The sequence below is a fragment of the Chlamydotis macqueenii genome, chromosome 4 (assembly GCF_036417535.1).
Source record: "Chlamydotis macqueenii isolate bChlMac1 chromosome 4, bChlMac1.mat, whole genome shotgun sequence".
Taxonomy (NCBI): Eukaryota; Metazoa; Chordata; class Aves; order Otidiformes; family Otididae; genus Chlamydotis; species Chlamydotis macqueenii.
In genome coordinates, this window is record NC_141559.1 from 4314675 (window position 1) to 4339205 (window position 24531).

At 57.4% G+C, this 24531-nt stretch overlaps 1 protein-coding gene and 2 long non-coding RNA genes across 6 annotated transcripts in view; 2 read left to right on the forward strand and 1 right to left on the reverse strand.

The window, feature by feature from the left end:
• Positions 1 to 18110, forward strand: part of FRAS1 (Fraser extracellular matrix complex subunit 1) — a 143937-nt gene extending 125827 nt beyond the window's left edge. Inside the window, exons 50-74 of the mRNA XM_086746873.1 lie at positions 46 to 159; positions 1228 to 1378; positions 1990 to 2149; positions 2612 to 2774; positions 3237 to 3483; positions 4135 to 4479; positions 4789 to 4949; positions 5363 to 5510; positions 5874 to 6079; positions 6547 to 6703; positions 7302 to 7502; positions 8237 to 8424; positions 8610 to 8885; positions 9711 to 9943; positions 10323 to 10483; positions 10929 to 11143; positions 12289 to 12439; positions 13088 to 13195; positions 13343 to 13502; positions 13915 to 14031; positions 14619 to 14785; positions 15110 to 15315; positions 15775 to 15921; positions 16915 to 17732; positions 17775 to 18110. Of these exons, the coding sequence (XP_086602999.1) occupies positions 46 to 159; positions 1228 to 1378; positions 1990 to 2149; positions 2612 to 2774; positions 3237 to 3483; positions 4135 to 4479; positions 4789 to 4949; positions 5363 to 5510; positions 5874 to 6079; positions 6547 to 6703; positions 7302 to 7502; positions 8237 to 8424; positions 8610 to 8885; positions 9711 to 9943; positions 10323 to 10483; positions 10929 to 11143; positions 12289 to 12439; positions 13088 to 13195; positions 13343 to 13502; positions 13915 to 14031; positions 14619 to 14785; positions 15110 to 15315; positions 15775 to 15921; positions 16915 to 17502 (4770 nt within the window). The 3' untranslated portion in view covers positions 17503 to 17732; positions 17775 to 18110. The remainder of the gene's footprint in view (positions 1 to 45; positions 160 to 1227; positions 1379 to 1989; positions 2150 to 2611; positions 2775 to 3236; positions 3484 to 4134; positions 4480 to 4788; positions 4950 to 5362; positions 5511 to 5873; positions 6080 to 6546; positions 6704 to 7301; positions 7503 to 8236; positions 8425 to 8609; positions 8886 to 9710; positions 9944 to 10322; positions 10484 to 10928; positions 11144 to 12288; positions 12440 to 13087; positions 13196 to 13342; positions 13503 to 13914; positions 14032 to 14618; positions 14786 to 15109; positions 15316 to 15774; positions 15922 to 16914; positions 17733 to 17774) is intronic.
• Positions 18111 to 18922: 812 nt separating this feature from the next.
• On the forward strand, positions 18923 to 20681 carry LOC147600775 (uncharacterized). Of its 4 annotated transcripts, none has more exons than XR_015258461.1 (3): positions 18923 to 18962; positions 19833 to 20008; positions 20417 to 20681. It is a non-coding gene; the product is annotated as an uncharacterized LOC147600775 (long non-coding RNA). The 4 variants fall into 4 exon arrangements; XR_015258459.1 differs by having other exon boundaries at positions 18928 to 18968; XR_015258458.1 differs by lacking the exon at positions 18923 to 18962 and adding an exon at positions 19238 to 19380.
• Positions 20682 to 22468: 1787 nt separating this feature from the next.
• Positions 22469 to 24531, reverse strand: LOC147600776 (uncharacterized). Its single transcript, XR_015258450.1, has 2 exons — positions 24455 to 24531; positions 22469 to 22581 (listed from the first exon to the last, which is right to left on the reverse strand). It is a non-coding gene; the product is annotated as an uncharacterized LOC147600776 (long non-coding RNA).

Sequence of the window (24531 nt, forward strand, 5' to 3'; positions counted from 1 at the left end):
GATCTGACTCCCAAAGTAACAGCCGTCTCGCTGAACTTTTGCCAGGTTGTGACAGCAGCACCGCAGCGCTTCAAAGTGGACATCCTCTCTGTGGATGATGGGACACCCAGGGTTGTCACCAATCTGGGCTTGCAGTGGCTGGAGTACGTGGATGACAAGGTAACCGCCTGCCTGGGTTCAGCTTAGATTTTTTTTCTCGAGCTGTTCCACGGGAAGGAGCTTCACAGGAGAACGTCCTGATCCTTCAGCATTTTTATTTTTGTGACGGAGAACAGCTGTCCCTCTGTGCCCATGACGTGTCTTGGAAAAGGCAGAGGTGTGCAGGGATGCCTGCGCTGCAGCTCCAGTAGCAAAACTGGGCACTGTGGCTTCAGGGCACTGAATTGCTTCCTGGGCCTTTAGATCAGCAGGACAGCCAAGCCTGGTGGTTCTTGGCTCTTGCAGGAGCTGCGCAGTGCAGTACAGCTCCTGCCCTTGGCCCTCCTCCCCAGGGCGCTATATTTTCAGCTTTGCTGGAGGCAGAGAAGTCTCGATTGTGTGCCGCAGCAGCCATGGTAGAGATACGTGGCTTTCAAAAAAATGTCATATAGGGATTTCTTGCTGTGACATGCCTTTGTTTTGGTGAAATAAAAAAAAAAACCCAGGAACTCTCTCTCCTTCTTATTTTTGAGGACCCAGCATTATCTGCAAAGAAGTACTTGGGTTCTTCCCAGGAAAAAGGATTGGAAGACCCTGTAGTAAGAAATTGTATTAGGAAGCGGCTATCTCAGCTCAAATTCCTGACTTCAGAAAAAGCCCTCCTGCAGACTCAGGCAATTCAATTCTCTCTTTCTCTCCTGCTGCTAAAGGTGTTTTCTTTTTAAAGAGAAAGCAAAACCTGGCAGAACTGAGGCACATCCGTATGAGATCGTTTGAAAGAGGTCCCAGCTTTTAGCCTCAGCTAGACAGATCTGGGCAGTTTGTTCTGAATTTGCTTTTCCTTGAGCCACAATGGTTTTTTATTAAACAAACCAGATGTTAGGCAGAATTGGAATCCTTCCTGTGCTGTCAAACACCTTGGGCTGTTGAAGGCCGCTCTGCGTGCCCTGTGCTTTTACATCCCCTAGTTTTTCCCTTGCGGAGCACTGTTTGGCAGAGGGGTGGCTGGGCTTTTTGGATGAACGGTCAATCAGATTTGCAGTGCTGGATCTCCAGAGTTAATACTCCCTTGGTTTGGCTTTAATCCAGGCAACTAATCTAATCACTAAGAAGGAATTATTGACGACAGATCCTGACACAGATGACAAGCAGCTGATCTATGAGATAACCACTGGTCCCAGAAATGGTCATGTGGAGAACAAGCTGAAACCAGGGACAGCTGTGGCCACCTTCACACAGGGTATGGACGCTGGGCTGCATGCTGTTGCTTTTTTCTTTCAGCTGCTTCAGTTTGTTGAGATCCCTTATGTGTGGGGAAAAAAAAAGGTGAGAGGGGAGAAGATAAGGGGCAAATCTCAAAGGTGTGTCAAAAATAAGAATTGAACTTTGCTCTCAGTTGCAGAAATCCCCTGATTTCCTATAGATGCCAAGCTGTGTGCTGTAGCACGCCCAGCTTCTCCAGGCTTGTTAGAGCTGGAGATCTGACTTGGAACAGTGAAGAGGAGTTGTAGATATTGCACGTGGATCTGGTAACCACAAGATCCGGTAGATGTTTAGCCAGCAGTGCAGAGTGAACAACGTGTGGAAGGTTCACTCTTGCAGGACTGAGGGCTCTCCGTTAGGAAGGGGAGCTGAGGAAATAACCGCTTCCTACGCCGCTGTGCTCCTGCCGATTGCTGCTCCCTCCAGACTCCCCTAGGCAGGCTGAGCGTGACTCGCAGCCACTGCAGCATAAAGGGTGTGTGGAGAACCCGATCCCCGCAGCCATGCGGATGCTTGTCTCCTCACCGCTCATCTGTAAAACTGCTGCTGAATTTCTGGGTTGGCTCACTGGATGTCTCCTCCCCGCAGAGGATGTGAACCAGGGCCTCATTCAGTACGTGATGCATGAGGAGAAGGTTCAGGAGACCATGGACAGCTTTCAGTTCCTAGTGAAGGACAGCAAACCCAATGTCATCAGTGGCAACATCTTCCACATCCGGTGGTCTCTGCTTAGCTTTATGTACCCCAGGTAAATGGCGCGGGGTTTACAGCACGCTTCTGACAGACGGGGTCTTATGTGGAGCAGGGCAGGGTGAGCTCTGCCATACACGACTGGACCTACAGCACGGAAATGAAATTCTGGGGCAGGTACCATCGTTTCTGCCTGTGTTTCACAGTCCGTGTCAGGACTGAGGTCTCACTGCTGTGCACCACACGTGGCATTCCTGTTGAATTAAGGATTTCGATTCCTAGGGAGACGGGGGGTGAGCCAACAGCAGCCAGTGGGGAAGTGGGAACTCATGTGTGTGTCAGTGAGAATTCCCTGCTGGGTTAAGCCATGGAGCAGGGTTGCTGAATAGCCACCCTCTGCTCAATAGCTGCCCTCAGATTTTCCGTGGAGGCAGCCTGAGTCGGTGGAGCTCGGTGTCAGTGTAAACACAGAGGGTTTGCTCCCCAGCCTGTTACTTACCTCTGCTTGATCCATTTCCAGCTACCATGTCGGGGAGAGCGCAGGCTCTGTGAGCGTGACTGTGAGGCGGACTGGGAACCTCAACCAGTACGCGATTGTCTTGTGCCGCACAGAGCAGGGAACAGCCACCTCCGGCTCCGGTTCGCAGCTGGGAGAGCAGGACTACGTGGAGTACGCAGGGCAGGTAGGTTGGGGACACCAGGGAGGGGAAGGTCTGACCATGCACACCATCAAGCCTGGATGAAAGAACTGATAAAAAAACGATAAAAGCACAAAGGAGTCTGAATTTCCTTTCTCAAAAGTTGTGGTTTATTTGCTTTCAGAAGAGGGTCTCTTTTTTCATGGGGTTTTTATGTTGGCAGATAGGCTTTGCAGCAGTGTTCTGACAGCCCACAAATGTTAGAGGCTTGCCTGAGCAGGAATGTCACTCCTGATCATGCAAAAGCTAAAAACCATGACTGAGATCAGAAGGGGTAGGGGCCTACGCTGCATTTGCTGCCGCCTCTGCTCTCCACTAGCCATTTTCCCTTGGTTAAGGTGGGTGCTGCCGCCCATGCGCAGCGTGTGTGGCTCAGGCGAGGGTAAGGCAGGGACAGAAAGTCAGAGAGCCCGCTGCGAAGAGAGCAGCCCGCTTGCTGCCTTCCAGGTGCAGTTTGAGGAGCGGGAGGACACCAAGGCCTGCACCATCGTCATTAACGATGACAGCGTCTTCGAGAGCGCAGAGAGCTTCGCTGTGGAGCTCAGCATGCCGGCCTACGCTCTGCTGGGGAACGTCACTCGGGCCACGGTCACCATCACGGACGCAGAGGACGAGCCCACCCTGCAGTTTGACAGGAAGGCGTACCACGTCAGCGAGAGCGCTGGTTTTCTCTCGGCTCCTGTTGAAAGGAAAGGTGGGTCGAGCCAAGCAGAAAGACGTTCCGCGCTCCCGTGGGGCTCTGCCGCTCGGGAGGGAAAGCGGCTCCGCAGGCACTGCCGCGGGTGAGACGTGCAGAGCCTGAGCCCGCACGGCAGAGGGTGGGTGGGGGGCCCTGGAGAGTGTGCCCGACAATAAACTGGGACCAGAGACAAGTGAAGCAGCTGTGGACAGACTGTGAAGAGCTTGGATTTTAATTCTGTGCTTTATGGATAATACAAGCGGTTTAGTGCCTGTACCCTGCAGTCTTTCATCGCAGAACTAGGATTGCCGCAAAGCTGCCAAGGACTGTTTGCGGTACATCTCTTCACCAGGCTCCGGCCAACGACAGGCAAATAACAGTGACCCCCGGAACAAGTGGTGTTCCTTGGGGTTTGCTTGTCTGTGATTTTGCGGTGATTCTTGGATTTTTTTTTTTTTTTTTAATTTTGTGGCACAACTCAAATGAAAAGCAACAAAGCGAGGCAGATGGCTTCTTTTTTTTCAAGCTTAGGAGCAGGGATGGTGTCCTTTCTTACTCCTCACCCTCTTTTCTGAATGCTGCTTTATTATTTAAGTGAATGGTGTCTCCACCAAATAGAATAAAAGTATTTCCATGGAGTTACGGTTCTTTTCTTTTGCGCCTTAGGGGATACCAGCAGTACCGTGTCTGCCATCTGCTACACTGTCCCCAAGTCAGCCAAGGGAAGCAGCCTTTATATGCTGGAATCCGTCTCCGACTTCAAGTCCCGGGGGATGACGGATGACAGCCGCATTGTTTTTGGGCCGGGTGTCACCGTGTCGACGTGTGACATCACGCTGGTCGATGACAGTGAATACGAAGAAGAGGAGGAGTTTGAGATCGTATTGGCCGATGCCTCGGATAACGCACGCATTGGCAGCCGGGCTTCGGCCAGCGTCTTCATCAGCGGACCCAACGATGCCTCTACAGTGTTCCTGGGGAACGCGACTTTTACCGTCAGCGAGGCTGCAGGTGAAGAGTAGCAGGGGGCTCCCTCAGGGCTGTTCTGCACCGTGCTTGCCATGAAAGCATGCTTTCACCAGGAAGAGGTGTCAGAAGGAGCAATTTAGGGCACAGCAGCAGAATTGTAAAAGATCTGCAGAGGGTTTCTGTTCTTCCCTCTGCCCCTGTGGGGAAGGCTGGGGGTTGTTCTCTGCGCCAGCCTGTGCTGAGTGCAGGAGCAGTGAAGGGAGAAGGGCATGCTGAAGGGAAAGGAGTGGCTTTGTGCTATGTGGCTGCTTTCTCATCTTGGTTCTCTCTCATGTGCAACTGGTGATGCAGGAAACGTTGAGATTCCAGTCCTCCGACAGGGACCTGATCTCTCAACCCCCGTCTCGGTGTGGTGTGCCACTCGGACGTCAGACCCTCCGTCTGCCAGCCCGGGAATCGATTATGTCCCCAGCTCCAGAAAAATCGAGTTCAGGCCAGGCAAGACAGAAGAGGTGAGGAGCCACTTTGACTCCTGATGAGTCTGCTCTCTGGTGACACTTGTCTCTTGTTTGTGTGCGTACTTGCCATTTGCCATTCGTATCTGCCATTTGCCATTCGTATCTGCCGTTTGCTTGTTTTAAAAATCATCTCACGGCCACTTGAGAATTGGTAAGGAATCTGCTAGGCACAGATTCACGTCTGATCAGCAGTACAGCCAGAAGAGATTCAGTGGTCAGGCCACTTCTCCCAGCTTAAAGGTCTCTGCCTGTTATCTGAAATGATACGCCGGATTTATCTAGAACATTGTTTCCATTGATTAATGAATTCAGATTAATGGCTTCACATTAGACACCCAAATGGGAGTGCTGGGAAGGACGACAGCCTTCCACCTCTGAAAGCAACAAGACTTCTGCTTTCCTTCTAGTTCTGCACTCTGACAATCCTGGACGATGCGCAGTACCCGGTGATAGAAGGGCTGGAGACCTTTGTTGTTTATCTCAGCTCACCCCACGGAGCGGAGCTGACAAAGCCGTTCCAAGCCATCGTGGCCATTAATGACATCTTTCAGGACGGTAAGTTACCCGTGGCGGCTCTGTCCCTTCCATCCTGGCCTCTTCCTTCACACTCCCACGCAGCAGGAGGCAAGTCCAAGCTAGGTTATTTCTAGGCTGGATTTGGCCTGTTTTTTTCTGGGATATTCCCGTTCCATTTGGCCGCCCTGTTCCTTTCCATGCTTCACTGTCCGCGAGAGCTTGGAGTCTTAGCGTTCCCTCACTTTCAGCCATGCTTGGACTCCTCTGCTCGGACCTCAGTCCTTGTTTCATCTTACTCTCTGGTTGTCAGACTCCGTGCAGCAGTTCTAGGGTGCGTGTGCCTCAGTTAGCTCCTGTCTCTCTGTGGAGCTTGAACACTTGACTCTTCATTGCCTCCCGCAGTACCAAGCATGCAGTTCACCAAGGATGCGTACACAGTGAAGGAGAAGGAGGGTGCCCTGCACATCCCCATCTTCCGCACCGGGGACCTGAGCTATGAGTCCTCGGTCAGGTGCTACACGCAGAGCCAGACCGCAGAGGTCATGGAGGACTTTGCAGAAAGGAGAAACGCGGAGGAGTCTCGCATCACTTTCTTGAAAGGGGAGAAGGTGAGCTGAAGCTGGCTTAGAGGGAGAATGAGGAACCATTGATGGGAGAGGTTCACTCCTCCTCCTCGACCCTGCAGTCAGAGGGCGTGACAGAGGCTGTCCGAACTGTTTTTGTAGATGTTTAAAGTCACAAATTCTTCTAGTCCTGGACTCTGACGGGGTGGTTTGTTTCACAATAAAACTGGTTAATACATGAAGTGCAAACCCCCTGTGTCAGTAGGACTCAGGATTGTTGTAGCAGAGAGCAGTCAGTTTGTGGAAGTAGATGTCTTCACTGCTGTGTCGCGTCACGTACCTGTGGTTTGTCCACGCTGAAGTAGCAGCCTTAAAAATAGAAGTGGTTCTTCCAGGGTTGACAGCACTCAGACATTAAACCCCAGTGCCCCCATTAAACCCCAGTGTGGCCTTTAACTGGCTTCAGGGGATTTGTGAATGTTTGCTGTTTTCTCCTGCTTACTTTGCTTTAGGTGAAGAACTGCAGTGTTTATATCAGCGATGACTCTGCCTTCGAACCAGAAGAGCAGTTCCAGGTCTATCTGGGCAGCCCGCTTGGAAACCATTGGAGCGGAGCTCGGGTTGGGAAGATGGACATGGCAACCGTAACTGTCACCAATGACGAAGATGGTAAGCGACGGGACTCCACAAGAACGTAGGGGTTGTAGTGCTGGATGCAGTCTCAAGGTAGTCAGCACATGGTGTCAGCTCTGTGTGCAGGTCACTGACGTGGTGGCTTCGCACACTGAACTGGTCTTCAGGGAGCGATTGAATAGCAGTGGCTTGAACCCACCGTTTGTCCCATTTCCCGTTCCCCTGTAGTCGCACAGGGAGTTGCTGTGCTTCTCCTGGGAGATGTCGCCTTCCCTCCACAGTGTCACAGCCTGGAGAGATCTGTGGGGAGGAACGGGGACGCCAGGTCCCTCTGCCAGTGGGGGCTGTAGCACCATCACGAGGTTGGGATTTGAGGGCGTGGGGTTCAGTGGGAGGCAGGGAATGGGAGAATCACTTGCCATCCTCTGTAGCCCAATGCACGTGTTGGATTTTTGCCTCACCCCTTGCCCTAATCTGCATCCAACCCTTACAGCCGCAGTTTTGGCTGCTCTTTGAGGAGCCCCGTGCTCTGAAAATGTGTAGGTAGAGTCTGAAAGGAGCCAAGCTTCGCTCACCCCGGTTGCTGAATGCCCTTCATTTACCTGGGGCTTTTTCTCCACTGCTGTTTCTTTAGCACCCACCATTGAGTTTGAAGAAGCTGCCTACCAAGTACGGGAGCCGCCTGGCCCAGAGGGTGTTGCTGTTTTAAATATCAAGGTGGTCCGGAGAGGGGACCAGAACAGGACCTCCAAAGTCCGCTGTAGCACCCGCGATGGCTCGGCTCAGGCCGGAGTGGATTACTATCCCAAGAGTCGGATGCTCAAATTCAGCCCAGGTAAAGGGTCTTTGTGGGGAGGGTTAGAGGTGGTGGTGTCACCAGTGACATTTTGTGTGTATCGGAAAGGAGTATCCAGCTCTTCAGTGTGTTACAGCTGGGATGGAAGATGTTTCCCCTTTCCTTGCATTAGACATGTCCTCCTCCCTCTCCCCTTCTGGCTGCCTGATCATTCCCTGTTCAAACCCACTGGTGTTCTGAGCACCAGCGCTCTCCGCTTGATAAGCAAAGTGCCAAGCTGCTGCCCAAGCAGAGGGGCAGTGAAAAGGAGGAGGGAATGAAAGCCCGGACTTGGTGTCCTCTTTACTGGGCAGACTGTAAATGCCTAAGGAGACAGCAAGATGGCTGAGACTTTCTGCTCGCTGGCAAGGCCATCCCACATCTTGCCGTGTTTTCTCTGGTGTAGAACATTCCGTCCCTTCGCAGTGCCACACTGGATGAGATGTATCTGGGGTTTGGTTTGTCTGGGGGTTGCCTCAGAAGGCGTCGGCTAGCAAATCTATCACCTGATCAGTTGGATCATAGCTGGAGTTCTCTGTATAGAGTAGACTCCTGTGTGCATGGGGCTAAATTCTTAGTAGCAATGAGTGGAAATCAAATTTAAAATGTGATTTTATCATAATGTTTCCATGGCCATAGACTAGACCAGCTGTGCAGGTTTTTTCTGAGAACTTCAGAGCAATACTTGATGGTGAATTAAGTTCTCTCTGTTTCTCTTGCATCTCCTCCCACAGGTGTGGACCACATCATCTTTAAGGTGGAGATCATGTCCAATGAAGACCGGGAGTGGCACGAGTCCTTTTCTCTGGTGCTGGGTCCCGATGACCCGGTGGAAGCTGTTCTTGGAGACACCAGCACGGCAATAGTGACTATTTTGGATCAGGAGGCAGCAGGGAGCCTGATTCTCCCAGCACCTCCCGTGGTAAGTTGCCCGCTGCAGTGGGTGTGATTTAGTACCCTTCAAGTACGGACTGAAAACCCCAGTGGGGTTTCTGAAATAAAATGAAGAGTTGCAGTGGCGTAGCAGGCTTGGAGTGTGGGGGAAGGTTGCCTTTCCTGCCCCTGCCCTCAGCCCCAGGCAAATGCTGCCGTCTTGCATCCGTACAGGTCGTCACCCTGGCTGATTACGACCGTGTTGAAGAAGTGACCAAGGACGGCGCTAAGAAATCCCCTTCCCCAGGCTACCCGCTCATCTGCGTCACTCCTTGTGACCCTCACTTCCCCAAGTACGCGGTCACGAAGGAACGCTGCAGCGAGGCTGGCATCAACCAGTCTTCCATACAGTTCAGCTGGGAGGTAGCAACCCCCACGGACGGGAACGGAGCCAGATCACCTTTTGAAACCATCACTGACAACACACCCTTCACTAGCGTCAACCACAAGGTACGGGGCTAGGTAGCGGCGTGGCGAAGCTGCAAGAGCGCGCGCGGCATAAGTCAGTGAGGGCTTGGGGCACCTCTGTCAGGCTGTGTACTCTGTGATAGCTCGCACCTGAAGTTTGGTTGCGTTCCTCCAGCTAAAAAGCCAGGCACCTGCAAAAGTGGCTGTGCCTGAAGAAGAGCTCAGCACGCTGATGTGACCTGTGTCACCGAGGTTTGGCTGTGGGATTGTCTGCCTGCCTTCTGTCCTGCTCGAGCCGCAGGGAGAGCATAGCTCAAGTTAGGAACCGCTGTTCCGTCAGGCACTCGCTTTGCTGCATTGCTCCCGATTTGCTCTCCTCGGATTTGGGAATTGACGTGAGACATATGGGCGCTTCTTTGGGGATTGTCTTTTTTCTTTTGGCTTCAGAAATGATAGCGCTGTTCTTCACTGAGCCTGCTAAAAGCATCACTTCTGTTGAAGTGGGAAGTAGCTGTCAGCACTCAGACACTTCAGTAGATCCCTGGTGGCAGGAGACAGATGGAGCCTGGCGGATCACAACAGCTCAGGCTCCCTCTTCCCCTCCCCTCAGTGTGTGGGCAGAGTTAGGAAGCTGTAACGCACCCAACATCTGCTGCAGCGTAGGTGACAAGAGGCCAACCGCACCGGCGTGCCCAGGTGGCCAAGCAGACGTTGGCACGCGCGTGCCTCTGGTTTGCGTTTGCGTGTGCCTCGCCTCCCCACTGCCTCAGAACACCAGCACCAAGGGATTTTTGCTACGCGCTCAGATGTTGCGAACGTTGGTGTGCCTGACCCACGTGCGTGTTTCTCCCTCCTCGTTCCCTGCAGGTGCTGGACAGCATTTACTTCAGCCGGCGGTTCCACGTGCGCTGCGTGGCCAAGGCTGTGGACAAGGCTGGCCATGTGGGGACGCCCCTGCGGAGCAACGTGGTTACCATAGGCACCGACAGTGCCATTTGTCACACTCCCGTGGTGGCGGGGACGGCCCGAGGGTTCCAGGCGCAGTCCTTCATCGCCACTCTGAAGTACCTGGATGTCAAGCACAAGGAGCACCCCAACAGGTATGAGCCTGGGGAAGGGGAGCGCGCGGTCCTTCGCCGAGCCCCCGGGGGCTACAGAGCTGGTTTGGGTCAAGAGGCGAAGGTGTGTCTGAATCGCAACCCTCCCTGCAGCGCAGGGTGCTGAGGGTAGCGCTCCCACTCTTCCTCACGCCCTGCTCTGTTGGGGAGGTGCCCTTCCCCGCCAGAAATGGAAGTCGGGACTGCTTACGCAGCAGATGTGTAAAAAAATGTGGGAAATGGAGCTGAAATTAAAGATCAAGCTGCCGCTAGCAGGCTCACCCTGTCTGTGCGCGCTGCTGTGGGGCGCGGGGTAGCGCGCAAGGCTCCCGCGCCTGCCAGGGCTGCTGTTCCCTGCTGTCTCATCCGCTGTTTGTTCCAGAATCCACATCTCGGTGCAGATCCCCCATCAGGACGGCATGCTGCCCCTCATCTCCACCCTGCCGCTGCACAACCTGCATTTCCTTCTCTCCGAGTCCATCTACAGGCACCAGCACGTCTGCTCAAACCTGGTCACCGTCAGAGACCTGAGAGGCATCTCAGGTAATTTTTAAAGGCGACTTTTGCTTTCTGAACTTGGGGGTAGGGAGAAACCAGTAAAGAAATGCAGAGAAAGCTCTGTCTTCCCCTGGAGTCTCGTGATGTTATGCCAATAACAATGAATCTTCCTGTACTAACAGCAGTGACTGTTAAAGATGAGATGTGAGGCACGGGAATGTTTAAAAGACAACGGGGTTAAGCAGCGTTACTCTGGTTGAGGAGGATGTAGGTTCACACCACGCTGGTGGTTTTCTGCTGTTTAAAATGTGCCGTGCGGTATCCGTGCGGATAAGGAGGGATCTACAGGAAGTGGATCTGTGTCACTGAGGTGTCCCGTGCGGCAGCAAAGTCACTGACATGATTTGGGAGTGAAAATGGGACCTCAGTACTTGTCCTCAAGCTCTTTAAAACCTGGGGTGATGGGTGTCCTGATGTCTGTCGATCCCAGAGGCGGGGTTTCTGGATGAAGTGACCTACGGCAGCATCGTTCTCGGTCCTGGCTATGACCGCCCTTACCAGTTCGACCCCGCAGTGAGGGAGCCGAAGACTATCCAGCTCTACAAGCACCTCAACCTGAAGAGCTGCATTTGGACTTTTGATGCGTATTACGACATGACTGAATTAATTGACGTCTGCGGAGGCTCCGTCACCGCTGACTTCCAGGTGAGATGCTGCATCCAGAACTCTTCCAGGTAATCCAGGTCTTTCTCAGTTCTTAGGGAAAGCTCCACGTAGTGTTGATGAACACGAGCTAGGTGTGTGGGCTGCTCTGCTCAGTACAACTGGAGTGTGGGGCTTTTTCCTCCTTTTACCTGGGAAAGAACCGTGCTTTGTGGAATGCATTTAATGCGTTTATTTTGGTTGGGGTAACATAGGTTTTATTCTCTTAATCTTCACAGCACCAGTAAAATTTTTTTTTTAAATATAAGGACGTACTGAAAGTACAAAATCTTCTCGCTTCTGCTCTGTTTGTTTACAATTTTAACTGTATTTTTAGACAAAATAAATGAGCAAAGAACAGAGCAGAAGCATGTCAGCTCGTACTCCTCAGTGGAGCGAGGTCATGGGGATTTTTAGGTAAATTTTTGATTACCCAGCTGGCAGACCAAAAGCCAGACACGTTCTTCTACGAAACAGCAGCTTTTGCTACCAGATGTGGCTCGCTGCCCTCTCATGGATGGATTGCACACACACATCTCGCTCAGATGTTGGATTCTTGTATTCAATTCCCAGTCAGAATGGGATGGCCAGCATCGTCCCTTTTCATCCCCGCCAGTCTGGAATACTTGGTGAACTTTCCTTTTATAGCTCCAATTGTTTGCACAAACCCAGAGAAGCTACTTAAACCAAACAACTGCGTCGTTCAGCGCGTGGAGGCTGGCACCAGCCGCTCTGGAATGTCTGTGCGCTCTCGCGGGGCTGGCAGAGGGCAGCCGCGCCCCGCAGATGGTAACTGGTGTCTGTACAGCCGGGGAGCTGCGGTGGTCCGCGTACTCTTGGGCCAGTCCTGAGCAAGCAGAATTGCTTATTTTTAATTCACCGAACTAGGAACTGAGAGGTTTTTGAGGTGAAGCGACCGCAGCTCCTTTTGTACCACAATACCGGTGTGCTTTAGCACTTACTGAAAATGCACCTGAGTTTAAAGTCCATCCACAGTCCAGAACTGAAACGAGTCTCCCGTTGCAGGTACTCTGGCTTTTTCCCCCACATTTGCAGAGCAGAGGGTGAATGCAGCGGGGGCCGTGAGTCTGGGCCGGTGTCTCTCCTTCGGAAAGTGCGTAACCGCTGGTTTTGGGTTTTACTGACAGGTACGGGACTCCGCTCAGTCCTTCTTAACAGTCCATGTCCCGCTCTACGTGTCCTACATCTACGTGACAGCACCGAGAGGCTGGGCTTCTCTGGAGCATCACACGGAGATGGAGTTCTCCTTTTTCTACGACACTGTTCTCTGGCGGACGGGTAGGTGCGAGGGACTGGAGGGGTACGGGAGAATTGGTTTGTTCTCATTAAAACCCTCGTTTGTTAAAACAGCGACAGTCCCAGCAGCGAGCCCTAGATAATTCCTACCCTCTGCTGCTGGTCGCATCCAAGAGCTAACATCCGTGTGTCTGTGTGTGATTTATCCTGTGCCTGCGAGGCTTCTGTTTCCAGCTGGTTGATTTTCCTTTCCCACAGTATTTGGAGCCTGTGTGTGCTGGGAAGCAGTGCCTGCAGCCTTGAGCAGGGCTCCGAGGAGCAGGCAGTGGACACGAAGTGTTGTAGAGGAGGGACTCGTAGAGCTTTGGTCACGGAGGGCTCTCAGGAATTATCGCCAGGAGTACCCAGAAAGAACCATCTGCAACTTTTTTATGTCAAATAAGTTGCGTTCACAGGCTGGGGGGGACTCAGTATATTTACTTCCTTTGTGCCTGAGTGAGACTTAGCAGCGCGTGTGGATAACGGAGAAAGCGTTTATCTGACTCCCTGGAGGCTGTTCCCAGTTAAACCGTGCCTTTTTGGAGCTCCCTCAAATGCTTCTGGGGCTGCGTGGGACCGATGGAGCCCACCTGAGGAGCAGCTGTGCCGTCTGGCCCTCCCCAGTGACGCTGTTCTTGCTGCACCGTGCAGGGATTCAGACGGACAGCGTTCTCTCGGCCCGGCTGCAGATAATCAGGATCTACATCCGCGAGGATGGCCGGCTGGTTATCGAGTTCAAGACACAGGCCAAGTTCAGAGGTGAGAGCGCTATTCCTGACAGAGCAAGAAATCAAGGAACAGAACCAGATCTGTTCCGAAAACACAGGTAGCAAGAGGAGTCCCTCTTCCCACGAGGAGCTCTCCCCATACTCTGCCTTACCCGTCACCTCCTTGTCCTCACCGCAGGGCTTTTTGTGATGGAGCACCACAGCCTGCCAGACGTCAAGTCTTTTCTAATGACTCCAGAGCACCTGGGAGGGATCGAATTTGACCTGCAGCTCCTGTGGAGCGCTCAGACTTTCGACTCTCCCTACCAGCTCTGGAGAGCCACCAGCTCCTACAACAGGTGAGGACACCTCCAGCAGCTTCCCACGGCACGATGTTCCTCTTAAGCAACGAGCGCGTGTGTAGTTAACAGCAGCGGCACAGCCGTTTCAATCCCAGGCCTGGCATTGACATAGGATGTTTGGTTCACTTTTTGAAAAGAATCATTTTATTAGTTCTGTCTGTGACTGTTTATTCTTACAGTCTGTGTTCCTTGCACAAAGGGTCAAATTAAACACCGTGGGTCAAATTTGTCCCTCCTGTGGCTGCTGGAGTAGATGGACATTTCTTGGGGCAAGGGAGAGGTCCTGCTGTGAACTTAGTCTCGCCTGCTTACACTAATTAGAAAATTGGGGATGTTAGGCAAACACGTCAGCTGGGCGAAGAGCTAGGGGTCTCGTTTGGCGAGCGCAGTGTCTCCTGTGTGTTCCCAGGAAGGACTACTCTGGAGAGTACACCATCTTCTTAATCCCCTGTACCGTGCAGCCCACGCAGCCCTGGGTGGAGCCTGGAGACAAGCCCCTGCCCTGTACGGCTCACGCTCCCGAGCGGTAAGGAGTCCCCGACATCGTGGCAGCCGGACGGCTTCAGCCTGTTTGGGCTGTTTGCATGGTCCCAGCAGGCGTGGGACGCGCCAGGACAGCAGCAGGAAGGGAAAAGCGGAGGGGAGGAACCTCCCTTTGGGCTCAGGTCCCCCTGCAACCCAGACCGTACCCCCTCAGGGCTGCCCGCGTTTCCTCTGTCGCTCCTGGCGAGACTGTGGTCTCCCAGAGCAGGGGCTGCCCCGGGCTGTCGTCCCTCCCGGCCGGCGGCTTTCAGGCCCGCGTTGCCCTCGGTTGTCCCCAGACAGAAGGAAAATCAAACCTGTTGGGAGGAGGGGTGCAGAGCTCTGCGCCGTTACTGGAAAACTGGGGCAGGCTGAGGGGCCACAAGTCATCTAGGGTCAAATACCACCGTAGTACGGGCTGCTGGACTACAAATAGGATATATATAAAATAATATATAGATAATAATATATATATTTATAATATAAAGTGGGAGGGAGGAAAGGTGAAGCAGATTGCATAGGTCACCAGCGTGTAACTTCAGATGTGGCCAAACTAAACCTCTCTTTTTTCCTTTCCTCTCCCAATTTTAGATTTTTGATCCCGATTGCCTTCCAGCAGACGAACCGCCCGGTTCCTGTCGTCTACTCCCTAAACACGGAGTTTCAGCTCTGTAACAACGAGAAGGTGTTCCTGATGGACCCCACCAAATCCGAGATGTCTCTGGCAGAAATGGATTACAAAGGGGCTTTTTCAAAGGGTAGGATTTATTTCCTTTTTTTTTTTTTTTCCCCTGCTCTGCCTGTACCTAATATTTCTGTCTTGACAATTCATTCTTCTGAAAGAGAAGCGTAAAGCGCAGATTCGGTTTGCCTCTTTTACAGCAAGAAATGGCATTATGAGCACGTTACGGCCCCGTAACAGCATAACAAGACAAGAACGTGCTCTGGTGTGGTGTTTTGTCCCCTGCACACACAAATCAAAACCCAGAGCCATGTGCAGTCTGGTGCATTTGACTCTTAACAACGGTTCTCTTGTTGAATCGGAGAATTTATCCTGGCCGTTTTTCTCCCAACCTCCTCAGGGCAAATCCTGTATGGCCGTGTGCTCTGGAACCCCGAACAGAACCTAAATGCCGCGTACAAACTGCAGTTGGAGAAGGTCTATCTGTGCACGGGCAGGGACGGCTACGTGCCTTTCTTTGACCCGACGGGCACCGTCTATAACGAGGGGCCTCAGTATGGCTGCATTCAACCCAACAAACACCTCAAACACCGATTTCTCCTCTTGGTGAGTCTTCTGCTGTGGACGAAACCGCGGCGTGGAGTATTGTGTGTGATCGTGTCCGGAGAAGTCTGGTCTCTCAGCCTCTTGCCGACCCAACAGACCTGGGAACTAAATGGCCTCGTTTGACTTGCCAGGCACCCCCAAACCCCACGAAGTCCTGCAGCGTCCCCCGGCAGAACCCGGCTTCCCTCCTCTGGGAGGGGTCTGAAGTACTGATTGCAAACCCGTCCTCTGCTTCTGCTTTCGGTTTGGGTTTTTTTCCCTGACTACAAACAGGTTCTGACCGCAAAGGGAACCTAATACCAACGCTGTCAGTGTCTACAGATCATAGAGGTCATAAATGCAGTGAGCTCTGTGTTAAATGTCCGTGCCCACCTGTAGGTGTGGAGACGGGACATCTGGGTTCGATTTCAGCAGCAGCTGGCAGGGGTTATTTAGTGACCTGGCTTCTCTGATTTCCAGGACCGAAACCAACCAGAAGTGACGGATAAGTATTTCCAGGACGTGCCTTTCGACGCCCACTTCGCCTCGGAGCTGTCCGAGTTCCACTCGGTGAGCAGCATGCCTGGAGTTGATGGATTTACCCTCAAGGTGGATGCTCTTTACAAGGTGCGTACCACGTGATACGGGTAGCCCAAAACTCACTTCTCTGTCCGGGATGTCCCGAATTCTTTGTGAATTGTAGGCCTGGCACTGCCCAGAGAAACCAAATTACACTAGGGTAGTTGTTTCGCGGTTTAAGGGCAACCCTCAGCCAATTTTTCTGGTGGCACAGCGGGAGGTGCTGCTCCACGCCCTCCCACAACACGGGGGTGCCAGGTGGCCTCACGTACACACGATGATCTGCATCTGCGGATCGTACCCCAGCCGCCCGCTCCTTGGTTTGGCGGGGTGTAAATGCGAGGTGAGAGAGAGCAGAGCCTCTGTTCGGCAGCAGAGCGCGTGACAGTGCTGTCCCGTCCTCTGAAGGGAGCCGCAGCTCAGAGCTCTCCGCGCCCCTTCCCAATTACAGGGGCGGGCGACCTCCGGTTGCGGTTCCTCTCTGTGCGCAGAGGCTGGCGAGTACGCACTCGGAGCCGAGCAGACCGCGGAGGGACGCAGAGGAAGCTCTTGATTGAGGGCAGAATTTTATATCCTCATTTCTGGGCTTTTTTGTCCCTCCCCAGAGAGGCCCGGCCCTCTCTAACTCAGTGACCCCTGCTTAAAGGGCTTGTTGGCATTGCTGGGATTGTACCATAAATTAAAGACGGAGCCAGTTAAGCAGCAAACTCCAGCACGGAAAATGGAGATAAGGAATTTATTATGGTGACTAATTTTTTTATTTTTCCTTTGTCCCCAAAGCACCCAGGAAATAAGCTCTTTAAAAACACGTTATTAAAGTTCCTGAATTAATTATTGCATTTGACAAAGACAGGCAACAAAACGGAACACCTCCCTTGGTGATAAATGTGCAGGCCCTCCTAAAAACACACTGAGCGTTTTTGTTGATATTTGCACGAGTCAAGGAACAGGACACAAAACGCTCACAGCTCTGCCGTTACGTAACAAAATCGCTTGATCTTAGTTAAAATGTCCTGTGTGCCTGCCTTCCCTTTCTTCAAGGTGGAAGCTGGGCACCAGTGGTACCTCCAGGTCATCTACGTTATCGGCCCCGAGAGCATGGCAGGGCCTCGCGTTCAGCGATCCCTCGCTCGCCGCTGGGGACGCGGCCGCAGGGACCTGGTCGACAGCGAGGGGAGGCTGATGCTGGACGACTCCTTAATCTACGACAACGAAGGCGACCAGCTGAAGAACGGCACCAACATGAAGTCGCTGATCTTGGAGAGGGACGAAGGCGCCGTCGCAGCCTCCTTATCTCAAACGGGCGCTTCCCTGGGGAGCGCCTTCGCTGCCGTCAGCCTGCTGCTGCTGGTCCTTTCCGGAATTTGCCTCCTCGCCAGAAAGTGTCGAAAGCTGCGGAGGAAACGAGAGGCTGCCAGAGCCGCCCCGGAGGAGCATCCCCTGAACAGCAAGGTGGAGCTGCCCAGAGGCAGGGACCTGGACAGCCGGTACTGCACCGTGAGGAACATCAATATCTTGAGGGAGAGCGGGGGAAGCGGGGGCGTCTGCCAGGGGAAAGGCAGGAAGGTGAAGCAGGTGAACTTGGAAGTCAAAGTCCACAGCGATTTGCACGACGGAACGGAAGTTTAATGGAGCACACGCTCTGGTTTGGTAAAAAGCTTTTTATAAATTTAAAAAAAAAAAAAAAGAGAAAGAAAAGAAAAGCTAAGAAAAGTTACGCTGGTATTTTTATACTCTTGAGAGAAGGAGGAACGGTTCCAGCTCACCTCTGCTCCTGCTGGAGCCGGGCCGGGCAGGCGCTGCGGCATCCTCCATCCCTGCCTCCACCACGCTTCTCCGGCTCTGCTGCTTCCCAAAGGGTGGCCCAGGGCGCCCGGCACCTCCCTCGGCGGGGCAGAGAGGAGGCCCAGGCCTGCGGCGGGGCAGCGTGGGGACACTGTGAGCGTCCGTCCCGGCACGGAGGGGTGGCTCTGCGTCAGCCGGCGGGCAGCAGCAGGGACCGTCTGCAAGAAGGAGTCCTAAAGCAAGAAAAGCGACATCTTGTTTCGTACGCGAGGAGAGAGGCCTTGTTTGAGGCAAAACCCTGCAGCAAACCAAACTGCAACCCTGGTGCTCAATATTTGGGGGTTCTTTTTGGGGCGGTGCTGGCTGTGGGGGGCGGCAGGAACACGGATTGTCACGCGGGGTGCTCACTGTCGCGTCTCGCCGCGCGCCACAGTAAAGTTTGACTCTAAACCTGACACGGAGCGTGAGCGGGGTGTCCTTCCCTGCGCCTCCCCTCCCTCGACCCCGGCGGGGAGCGCGGCGGGGGGCCCTCGGGGCTGGGATGGGGAGGGGCGGGGGGGTCTCACCGCGGGGGCTGGCTGATCGCCCGGGGCGGGGGCACGGTACCAACCGTGCAACGTGAGGGGGAAAACCAATCGCTGCCACCCCTTGAAAATTAATATTTGGCTTTAATGCTGAACACATGGGGAATATTTAGCTGATAAACGCAGAAAGCGTGGTACAAACGTGGAAAAAAGGCTGGAAAGGGAGGAGGGTGAAGCTCTGCGCCGCTCCAGGAGCTGGCGGCACCGGCTGCCCATTAATGGCCGCTGGGTGCGGGACAGGCGGTGAATTGGTCACGGCCATAACCTGGGTATGAGTATGGTACTTCACTACCAGTGACTCTTAACTCGCTAGCTAATAGCTGTCAGTGAGATAAAAACTGCTTTAAGGATTCGACAAACACTGGGGGGCGCGGCCGAGGCTGTTCGAATCCCACAGTGCACCGGGGCCTGCCTCCACAGGGCACGCGACAGCGGGAACGGCGGGAAGAAAAAAAAGGCGGGAAGACAAACGGCGGCCGGGCGGGGCCAAACCGCTGAGGGTGGTGCCCCGCGCAGGCGCACTGCGGCCACGCAGCCCGCCCCCGCAGTCACGTGCCTCGGCGGCGGCAGGTGCGCGGGAATCGCCGAGGCTTCAAAACCCCCAGCGCGGCCGCCAGGGGGCGCCGCCATGGCGGGAGCAGCGGCAGCGGCGGGAGGAGCCGGAGCGGCAGCGGCAGCGGCGGGAGGAGCCGGAGCGGCGGCGGCGGCGGCGGGATCCCGGTACCGGTCGCGGGGGCTCTGGGTTCTGGGCGGCGGGGTCCCTGCGGGGCTCGGGGCCGAGCGGACGGCGGTGCCTGGCACCGACTGCTGCCGCGGCGGGCCCCGGTGTCCCGGGGCTCCTCCGGGGGGGCTGCGGCCGCAGCTCTCCGGGGGCCGAGCTGGGCCAGGGCTCCGGTCCGCGCCCCGCCCGCAGGCGGCTGCCGGCGGCCGGTGTGAGCCCCACCGCAGCTCCCCGCAGGCGGTGGCTGCTCCCCCGTCTCCTCCCGGGGCCGGCCCTCCGGGACCGAACTCCTTCTTTTCCAGCCCGGGACGCGCGGCGGGGGAGCAGGGGCCGCTCCCCGGGCGATGCCGCGGGGCTGTGCCGCCGCCCGGGCCAGGAGCACCGGAGGACCCCGGCGGGGAGGCGGCGCCCGGTGAGGTGAGAGCCCCGCGGCGGCGGGCTTGGGGGGCGGGGGGCCGACCCAGAACCGGGACGCGTGCGGTGCGGCGGCCCCGGCTCCCCCTCCCCTCCCGGCCCGGGGCTGCGGAGCTGGGCGCTGCTGCCGAGGGGCCGGGCAGAGCTGCCCGTGCCCGGGAGCCAGCGGGGTCGGCCGGGCGGCAGCTCCGGGGCTCTCGGGGCCGCGCTGCGCTGCCGGGAGCTGCCTGGCCCCGTGCCCACGGACGGACGGACGGAGCCCCGGGAGCCGGGCTGCCCGCACCGAAAGCGATGCTGCCGCCCGCTCGGCCCTGCCTGCCCGGTGGCGCTGTCGGGGCTGCGCAGCTCCAGCTCGGCTGGGAGTTCAGGTCAGTTGTTTGGGGCCCCGTTCGTTTTGTTTTGTTGTGTTTTTTTGTTTTGTTGTGTTTGCTGGTTTGGGCTCCCGTTTGTTTCAGGTCCAGCTCACGGACGGCCCCAGCTTCCAGCAGGGTTTAGACTCCAGCCCAGACTCATCTCCTCCAGCCGCCTGCCGACTCCCGTTCCAGCTCGGTTTCGTCTCCACTTGGTGTCCAGCTCCTCTCCGGCCCAGGACAGCCTGAGCTCGTTCCAAGGACCAGCGCCCGCTGCCAAGGTCAGAAATCCATCGCTGCCGTGACTGGTGCAGGGGGGGAGCTGTCAGCGCTGCGCACGCGCACTCGTGCGTTTGTGTTCGCTGTTCAGCAGGTGAGGGGCTCTTTGGGCCGGGAGCTGCCTGTCCCACCTCTCCCTGCGCAGGGACGGACGGAGGAGCCCCAGGAGGAGCCGGGCTGCCTGCGCCCAGGCCGATGCTGCGGGGACTGCGCAGCTCCACTGGGCTGCGAGCTCAGGTGGGCGGTTTGGCCCCTGTTTGTGTTCATTTGTTCGGTTTGTGTGTTGGTTTGGGCCCCGTTTGTTTCAGGGCCTGCTCCTGGACAGCTCCAGCGCAGCTCTGGCTCCATTTTGTGTCTGGTGCCGCTTGTGCGCCGCTCCAGCTCCTTGTTTGTGCCCCTGTGTTTTTCAGGTCCAGCGCGTGGACGGCTCCAGTTGAGCTCTGGCTGCAGCTCGGTTCCACCTCCAGTGCAGTTTGGGCTGCAGCTCCATGGGCTGCTCCGGCCCCAGCTGCTCTCCAGTTCCAGTTTGGTTCCAGTTCATGGAGGCTTCCAGCCCCAGCTCACCCCCCACCCTTTCCAGCTTGTGCTTGTGAAACGATCTTGGCTTTTGGCCAGGTCGTAAATCAATCACTGTCACGACTCACACATGAATAATAAATGTCATGACTGCGCGCACACTGACGAGCTGGCGTTTATTGGGGAGTGCCGATTGCGGGCGCCGTGCAGGCCTGGACGGGGGAAAAGGGCCTTTTCGCCCAGAGACTATCTCCTGCGCTTAATTCGGCCTGGTGCATGCCGGCCTCCCTCACTGCGGGGACCAACGCGACCGGGCCCCCACCTCCGGTGAGGGCCCACGCACCCTGCCCTGCCCCCTCCCGGCCCCCCAAACCCCAGCGCCCTCCCCCCTCCCGGCCCCCCAAGCCCCAGCGCCCTCCCGCCGCCCCTCTGCCCCCAGCCCCGGGGTTTGGCCCAGGAACACCCGCCCGGGGCTCCGTTCCTGACCCCAAGCCCGCGGGGCTCGGCCCCTGCCCTGGGAAGCCGGGCTCCAGCTCCCTTCTCCCGCCAGGAAAGGCCCGGCTCGCTCCGCCCGGTGCTGCGGAGCCCCGGCTCCCCAGGGACGGAGCCCCCGCCCAGCCCCAGCGCCCCTGCTCTGCCTGCGGTGTCGGGGCGGCCCCGGGAGCCCGGGCGGTGCTTGGGAACGGGCCGGGGGGGCCCCGGGCGGCTCGGGACAGGCCGGGGGCGCCGGGCTCCGGCCCTCCGGGCTTTATTCCCCGGCGCCCCGAGCCCCGCCGCCAGCGCGGCCGCCCGGGGCCGGTGTTCGCTCGCTCGCTCTCCCGCCCGCCCGCGCCCCGCCGCCCCCCGGCTCGGCCGCGGCCCCCTCCCCGCCGCAGCGGCCCCGGCACCGCTGCCGGCCGCGGGCCGAGCCCCCCGCGCCTCACCTGGGCCCCGCCGGGGGAGCGCGGCCCGGCCGCTGCCGCCCCGGGGCCGCAAGCGGCGCCACCGGCGCGGAACGGAGAAAAGGCGGCGCCGGCGGCCGCCGGGGCTCAAATGGCCTCGGGCCCGCCCCGCGCCCGCGCCCCGCGGCACCGCCCCGCCCCGCGCACCTGCGCCAGGCCCCGCCCCGCGCCCCCGCGCCCGCTTCCCCGCACCCGTGCCGGCCCCGCCCCGCGCATGCGCTCCCCGCGGCCCCGCCCCTTCCGGCCCGCCCTGCGCACGCGCCGCTTCTTCTGCCGCGGGAGCGGCGCCGGCAGCGCTCGTGGCGGAGGCGGGAACCGGTTCGGGAGGCGCCGGGCGGGATCCGGGGCTCGGGGCGCGGCGCCGGCCGGGCTCGAGGGCTCCTCCGGGGGCTGCGCGGAGCCCGGGGACGGCGGTGAGGCCGGGCCGGGGTTCGGGTTTCGGTCGGGCCGGGGCCTCGCGGGCGCGCGGCGCTGGAGCGCGGGCCGTGCTGGTTCCGGCGATGGCCGCCTCTCCCCGGGCGGGCGCGGGGTGGGTGCTGGGGCTGGAGGAGCGCGGCTGGGCCCGGCCTGCACCGAGTGCATGGAGCCCCGAAGCCCGGCCCCGCCGGCCCGGAGCAGGAGGAGCCGGAGCTGGGCCCCGGGCGGGGAGCGGCGGCGGGAGCCTAAGTCCGGCGGGCGCTGCCAGCGCGGGGCCGGGGCTCCGGGTACGGTCCCGCTGCGGCCGCGGGGCAGCCGAGGCTCAGCAGAAAAAAGGCCGAAAAGGCTCCGTGCAGGCGTTCAAGAAAGACCGGCAACGGCGGCGCGGCTGCTCGGCCCCGGGGCCCGGCCCCTCGCTCTCGGCCGGGTTTGGGCCCGGAAGCAGCCGCGGGGCTGGGCTCTGCCTCAGGCCCCCAAACTCGGGGCGGGCTCTGCATCTCTCGGGCCTCGACCAGCCAAACCTGGCTGTGAGCCCCAAAACACAGCGCTGGGCTCGGCTGCTGAGCTCTGACCCCGGCCACGAGCCTGGTTGGGAGCTGCCAAAACACAGTCTGGGGCTCTGCTTCAAGCCCCCGAAACACAGGACTTGGTCTCTGTTTTGAAGCTGTGACCCTGGCCAAGTGGGCTTCCTTTCCAGCCCCCTAAACACAGGGCAGTTTCTGGTTTTGAGCTACAGAAGGCAGGCCTTAATCCACACTTCTGAAACTGGTTTCAAGCACCAAACACAGAGGATTGAGTCTCCACTTCCAAGCCCCAGCCCTGCCCACATGAGCCTGGTTTCAACGCACCACAATGCAGCACTTAGTCTCTTGCTGAGCCCACAAACTGGCCGAATGAGCCTGGTTTCCAGCCCCCAAAACGCAGGACTTAGTCTGCCTTGGTGAGCTGTGAAACTGGCTTAGTGACTCTAATCCCCAGAACACAGCACTTAGGTTTTTTTTTTTGTGAGCCCTACAGCTGGCCTTGTGAGCCCCGTTTCATGCTCCAAAACGCAGGACTTAGCTTGGAAACAGAGACAATATGGTCCCATGAGCCTGCATTCCAAAATGCAGGACTTAGTTTTTGTTTGTGAACATAAAAACTGGCCTCGTGACTCTGGTTTTAGGCCCTCAAAACGCAGGACTTAGTCTCTGTTTCTCAGCCCAAAACTGGGCAAGTGACCCTGGCTGTGACCCGCCAAAACGCAGGACTTAGTCTCTGTGTGTGAACATAAAAACTGGCCCAGTGACTCGGGTGTCACGGCCCAAAACGCAGGACTGGGTCTCCGAGCTCTGGACTGGCCCAGTGAGCCTGGCTGTGAGCCCCCACAACGCAGGACTTGGAGTTTCTGTGTGCGAACTGAAAAACTGGCCCAGTGACTCCGGTTTCAAGCCCACAGGACGTGGTCTCTCTTGGTGAGCCCCCAAACTGGCCGCATGAGCCTGGTTTCAAGCCCTTAAAACGCAGGACTTGTTCTCTGTGTGTGAGCCTAAAAGCTGGCCCAGTGGCTCTGGTTTCAGGACCTGGTCTCTGTGGCTGAGCCTGGCTTCAGGCCCGGAACAGGCAGGACTGGGTCTGTGTTTCTGAGCCCAAACGCGCAGCACCTGGTCCCCACTTCCGAGCCCTCACTGGCCACGTGAGCCTGGTTTCAAGCCCCCAGAACTCCAGACTCGGTCTCCACTTCTGAGCCCTGGATCTGGCTGTGTGAGCCTGGTTTGAAGACTCCAAAATGCAGGACGTACACAATCTGTCTCTGTGAACCTGAAAATTGGCCGAGCGACCCCCATTTCAAGGCCCAGGACGCGTTTCTGGTTTGGAGCTGCAGAACACAGGACTTGGTCTGTGGTTCCGAGCTCTGAACCCAGACAAACGAGCCTGGTTTCAAGCCCCCAAAATGCAGGACTGAGTCTCCACTTCCCAGCCCCAGACCTGGCCTTAAGAGCCTTGCTCAGAGTCTCCCAAACACAGGACTTGGTCTGTTCCTCAGTCCTAAATCTGGCCAGACGGACCTGGTTTAGAGCCTCCCAAAACGCAGGGCTCGGTCTCTCTTTGTGAGCCCCAAACTGACCCCGTGAGCCCGGTTTCCAGCCCCCAAAACCCAGGGCTGGGTCTGCGTGACCCAGCACCGGCCGAGCGACGCTGGGCTCCAGCCCCCAAAACCCAGGGCTGGGTCTGCGTGACCCCAGCACCGGCCGAGCGACGCCGGGCTCCAGCCCCCAAAACCCAGGGCTGGGTCTGCGTGACCCCAGCACCGGCCGAGCGACGCCGGGCTCCAGCCCCCAAACCGGGCCGAGCCCGTCCGCGAGCGCAGACACGCAGCCCCCCATCCCCGTGACCCCCGCCGGCCGCACCAGCCCCGCTTCCAGCCCCCAAACGCAGCACCGGGTCTCCGCTGCCGAGCCCAAATCCGGCCCAAGACCCCGCTCCCAGCCCCGCCCCGGCCAAACCGGCCCGCGTCCGGCCCCCGCACCGGGTGAGCCGCCAGCGCCCCGCTCCGCCTGCCCCCCAGCCCGGTTTCCGCCCGCTCCCCGGTACCGGTCCCGTCTGCTCCCCGCGCCTCTCAGCGCGGTTCCGGTGCTCGGTTCCTCCGCAGCCGCTGTCCCGGGGCGGGG